The sequence below is a fragment of the Palaemon carinicauda genome, chromosome 1, assembly GCF_036898095.1.
Source record: "Palaemon carinicauda isolate YSFRI2023 chromosome 1, ASM3689809v2, whole genome shotgun sequence".
Classification (NCBI taxonomy): domain Eukaryota; kingdom Metazoa; phylum Arthropoda; class Malacostraca; order Decapoda; family Palaemonidae; genus Palaemon; species Palaemon carinicauda.
This window is the reverse complement of record NC_090725.1, coordinates 79,205,662-79,210,661: the sequence shown is the minus strand read 5'-3', so window position 1 is coordinate 79,210,661 and position 5,000 is coordinate 79,205,662. Positions and strand designations below refer to the sequence as shown.

At 43.5% G+C, this 5,000-nt stretch overlaps 3 protein-coding genes across 4 annotated transcripts in view; 2 read left to right on the top strand and 1 right to left on the bottom strand.

Moving 5' to 3' along the window:
- Positions 1-5,000, top strand: part of LOC137648144 (uncharacterized) — an 874,425-nt gene that overhangs the window by 38,805 nt on the left and 830,620 nt on the right. The window lies entirely within an intron of this gene.
- LOC137642542 (pyrokinin-1 receptor-like) overlaps positions 1-5,000 on the bottom strand; it is a 613,424-nt gene that overhangs the window by 533,761 nt on the left and 74,663 nt on the right. The gene's annotated exons all lie outside the window — the stretch shown is intronic.
- LOC137648714 (uncharacterized) lies at positions 784-2,185 on the top strand. The gene is made up of 2 exons (XM_068381798.1): positions 784-1,590; positions 1,646-2,185. Exons 1-2 carry the CDS (start codon positions 784-786, stop codon positions 2,183-2,185), a joined length of 1,347 nt encoding a protein of 448 aa, XP_068237899.1.

Sequence of the window (5,000 nt, the reverse complement as noted above, 5' to 3'; positions counted from 1 at the left end):
ATTAGCATTGTTGTTAGGCTGCAGATTAGCTAAGACACTTAAAGGGCTGATAGAGCCACGAGAGATAGTCATGTGGACCGACAGTAAGGTCACGTTGGCATGGGTAGCATCTCCCGATGCCAAACATAATAAGAATGTATTTGTATCTAACAGAGCGGCGGAGATTATTTTTCTTCGTCAGGTTTGCGATTTCAGTCTCAACCATGTCCCGAGTAAACAAAATCCTGCCGATGACCTGTCCAGAGGAGCAACAACGCAACAACTGCTACAGAACCCTCTTTGGAAGAAGGGTCCAGAGTTCCTGAGGACCACGGGAGAGCCTGTTCCCTACAAAGAGGATGATCCAACCAGTGTGACAGCTGTAGTAGAGGCGGTGGAAGAATTGAGGGAAGAAATAAGACATGTTCCCCCAGGAGAGATATGGGAACTTCTACAGAGGTAAGTAGAGTTCCAATTCTTATTGAGAGTTACTAGGTTAATATTGAGATTTGCTAAATTAAAACGGGACCCGTTTAGAATTGTTGTTCAATTAGAGCAAAAATATTTGCCTACAGTCTATGCTTACTTGGAGGGTGAGGTCAGACCCCCTTGTGAAGTCATTAATTTTGTCAGACAGTTATATCTAGTGTTAGATAATAAGTTGATTTGCACTAGGGGATGTGTGTCCCAAGTAGAGAAAATGAAACATTTGATTCTTTTGCCACCTAAGGGATGCTTAGTTAGGGCTTATATAAGATATTTGCATTGTTTGCACTTACATTGTAGTGTGAATACTGTACACTAATGGGTATCTTTCGACAGAAATGCTGGTCGCCGGGCCTACGTTCCATTGCAAGGCAAATTGTACGGCAGTGTCCAGAATGTGTGCTAGCTTTCCAGCCCCTGTTGAGACAGCCACCGCCACTCCCCCTACCGAAGGAAAGGATCAGCTTGACGAAGCCATTTACCGCAGTCGGAGTGGACCACACAGCGGCCATACAGACCGAAACGCGGCCTGGCGACATACTGATCGTAACATGCATGGCCAGCAGGGCCGTATACCTCGATTTCTGCCCCTCCCTGGAAGCGGAGGAGTTTGTCCTGGCCTTGCGTCGTTTTTGTGCTACCCACGGCGCCCCGTCTTTCATCACCTCCGATAATCATCAAACGTTCAAGACTGCCAGCAAACTCCTTCAGGGACTTTATGAAGGGGATGAAGTTCAGCAGTTCCTGAGGAAAACTGGAATCGAATGGAGTTTTCAGACGCCCCGTGCGCCTTGGAAAGGTGGTTTTTTCGAGCGCCTAATCGGAGTGACAAAACGTACCCTCCAGATAGCTCTTGGGAAGAAATACCTGCCGGATGCCCACGTCCTAACGTTAGTGAAAGAAGCGGAGGCAGTAGTTAATAACAGGCCTCTAATGTACAGCGGCGACAAGTGCGAGGATGAGGTCCTCACCCCCTCCCATTTAGTGCGAGGAAACATTATGAACCTGATGGCACCGATCTTGCCAGACGACGACCTCAGTGCTACCTTCACCTCCCGGAGGCTCCGTGATCGTTATTTGAAGTTGACACACTCTGAAAGCCTTCCAGGAGAGGTGGAGGAAAGAGTATTTAAGTGCCCTGAGGGCCAGACACGACTGTCGCTCTGGGGAACCTTCCAAGCTGTACCCCGGAGACATCGTGCTGGTCAAGCAAGACAATAAAAAAAGAGCTGCGTGGCCCCTTGGACGTGTCGTGGAGACATATCCTGAAGACGACGGAGTCGTGCTTTTGGCCAAGGTGTTGTTCGAGGATGTCGAGTCCCTGCGAGCTGTCAGCCACCTGGTTCCCCTGGAGATTGCCCCCTCTGATGACGATGATGGTGCTGGAGAAGACGATGGCGACGGCGACGTCGAAGACGAGGGTGCGAACAGTTTGCTAGCAGGACTGCCAGGGAATGTTGTGACATCTGGGGACAACCAGGAGATAGTTCAGGCTACGACATCTCGACAACAAGCCACAGAGGTCTTAGGTAGGGACGAAGATAGTAGAGGTAATGATGGTAACGAAAGTAGCGATGCAAAGACGGTTAGTGAGAGTAGTGAAAGTGCCGTAAAATCAGAGACGTCGGGCCGACAAGGACGTTCCGCACGCCCATTGAGAAAGGCTGCTGCGAAGCAGCGAGAGTTGATGAAACGATTAGTTGAGAATGAAGATATATAAGTCATAGCTGCAAACAGTAAAAAAAACAAAAACAGGAGTATCCCTCCTTCTGGTTGGTAGGGAGGGGGGAAAGAAGTAAGTGTAGGTGAGTTTGAATCCACAGAGGTTGGAAGTGCGTCGGGTATAGAGTACAGGAATGGGAGGGCCTCAGTCTAGCGTTATACAGAACCGGGCCCCCCTTCCCCTAGAGTAATTGCCAAGGTTTGTGGCTGTTTGGGAGTGGTAATTCCATTGATTGATTAAGGGCGGATTGCCTTATGATTGTACGGGTATATATATATATATATATATATATATATATATATATATATATATATATATATATATATATATATATATATATATATATATGATTATTCGATTTATTATTGTGCATGTATACATTGCTTATTGAGATATCATTGCAGGCCTATTGCCTTTCTATTGATTGATTCATGTATGTATTATATGTTTGGGTACATTTGTATATATTATTGCCATTGTGTATATACTTGTAAGAATTGATTGCCCTGGGGTAATATTTCTCTTGATGTATATTGTGTGTGTACTCCGTTAGAGTCTTTGTGGAGCGTTACGCAACAAGCCTATCCGAATCTTGGAGTGGTTACTCCCCCCCTGAGTTCAGTCTTGCCTAATTGTCTGACGTTTCTCCTCCCCTTTATTTCGGGTGTGGAGTATGTCGGGAATTTCGAACTGATCATTCGAAATCCCCGCCATTTAAACTTCACAAACGTTGTGTTAAATCAGGGCAAGACTGAAAGATCTCGCGGGCGTTTCTATGAATGAGTGCTGTCCAATACCTGACAGTATTGTGGCGTAAATTTCTACCACATGGCGGGGAAGGAGCGGGTGTCAGAGAAACAAAGTCTTTATTATTTACATTTTACGAAATGATATTGTGTTCGTTCATGCAGGCAAAATTATCGATGTACATGTTTAGAGCCAAGGTCTCGCTAGTTTGTTAGATTCTGGAGAATTACGGCCTTCAGACGAAGTAATGAGATTACCCGTTGATCTAAAGTAAGACTTTCTAACTGTTTTTCAAAAATAATCTTGTTTTCTATAAAGAAACTCGATTTAAACCCCTTGCTGAAAAAATAAAGTGAGAGTTCCCGCGCATTTTACAGGGACCCTTTACTTAACGCGGGAGACAGTAGTTTTCCTTTGAGCTATGCTGAGCGATGCCCAGCCATTCCTGCCTAAACCCTGATCGAAGTAAATACTGTCTATGGAGTTGTAGCGTGTGTCTCTGCCTCTGGCTCCTATCTACCGCAATACCAGGTCGGTTCCTTTGTCAGTGTGAATTATGTACATTTTTATCTGTCTGAAAATTTGTCATCCCTGGAATTAGGGATTTGAATTATGTCTCAAATGATGTCTGCAGGCACCGGTATGTCATTTACCCTAGAGTTATCATTGTAATGTTGTAATTTCGCCTTGTTTAGTTCAACCGTGAACTCAAGTTTTATGAGCACATGTTGCAAACCCCCTAAGGGTTACTGTGTTCTAAGTACATGAGAGCCTGTATTTGAATTTCTTGTCAATGTCGAGTAACTGCGTGTGAAGTATGGTTGAAGACCTAACTTTCATTTTGCGTGACTTGTTCTTGTGTTTTTAAATGATTATTTTTGTAATAAACCAAATTTTGTGATCATATTTTATTGAAACCCTCCTGAATAGTTTTAGAAAGCAAACCTCTTCAAGGTCTTATCATCGGCCCATTCCATTGGGCCTAGAATCATTAGTTTTCAATAAGTCGGAGAAAAATTCTCGACAATTAATGAGGAGTGTGCTTTAAAGGATTTGACCCAAAAAGTTATATTTGTTTGCACTCGCTTCGGGGGCTGGAGTTAGTGAAATAGTAGCCCTCTCGAGAGAGGAAGGTCATGTTCAGTTCTTAGATGGGGGAGAACTGAACCTTTTCTGGACCCAACGTTTCTCGACAAGAACGAGCTATCCACCAATAGGTGGGGTCCCTGGAGAATCTGCCCTCTGAAGGAAGATGCATCTCTTTGTCCAGTGGAGTGCCTAAAGGTCTATCTTCGTAGAACTTCAGACTTTAGGGGAGGACAGCTGTTTAGGGGAGAAACCTCAGGCTCAAATTTATCTCTGAAGCAACTAAGGGCGAAAATCACCCATTTTATTCGCAGAGTGGATCCAGACAATACACTCGCAGGTCATGATCCAAGAAAAGTTGCCTCTTCCATAAATTTCTTTAATAATATGGATTTTGAACATCTTCGCTCATACACTGGCTGGAAGTCATCCAGAGTATTCTTTAGACACTATGCAAAGCAAGTGGAGGAACTGAAGAGGTCTGTGGTAGCAGCAGGTAGTGTTCTTAAACCTGCTGTTTAAATCTGCGAGGAACAGTGAAATTAATTGGGATGATTAATTCAGGGGTGGGTGTGTAGTCACGGATTGTTTCTACAGACTAAGTGTTAGGTCACTAAGGTGTCCTTATGAACTGTTCTATAGACAAAGGTGAACCAAGCATAAGTGCGGACACATGTGCCAAGCGGTTGTGACGCTAGTGTGATTGAGCAGTAAGACAGACTGTAATAACAATATTAATATTTTGATATCCAAAGTGGTGCATATATGTTTCCTTTTCAGATGAAACATTTTCTGTTTTACTGTGATCTTTATGCATATTTATTTGTTCATCCACATCTTTTAATTCTTATAATTGTCGATTGACCTATATATTTTTATTGATCATCAATAAACTAGTTCTTAGTGAACCTTGCGTCTTATTCGCCTATGTTATCTTACTAGAATATGTATTAGCATTACACTTAAAACTATGGATAAT

Excerpts from the sequence above, each read along its gene's own strand:
- LOC137648714 (XM_068381798.1), top strand. The coding sequence starts at position 784 with ATGGGTATCTTTCGACAGAAATGCTGGTCGCCGGGCCTACGTTCCATT. Across the intron at positions 1,591-1,645 it reads CAGGAGAGGTGGAGGAAAGA|CTGTACCCCGGAGACATCGT; the intron begins GTATTTAAGTGC and ends GAACCTTCCAAG.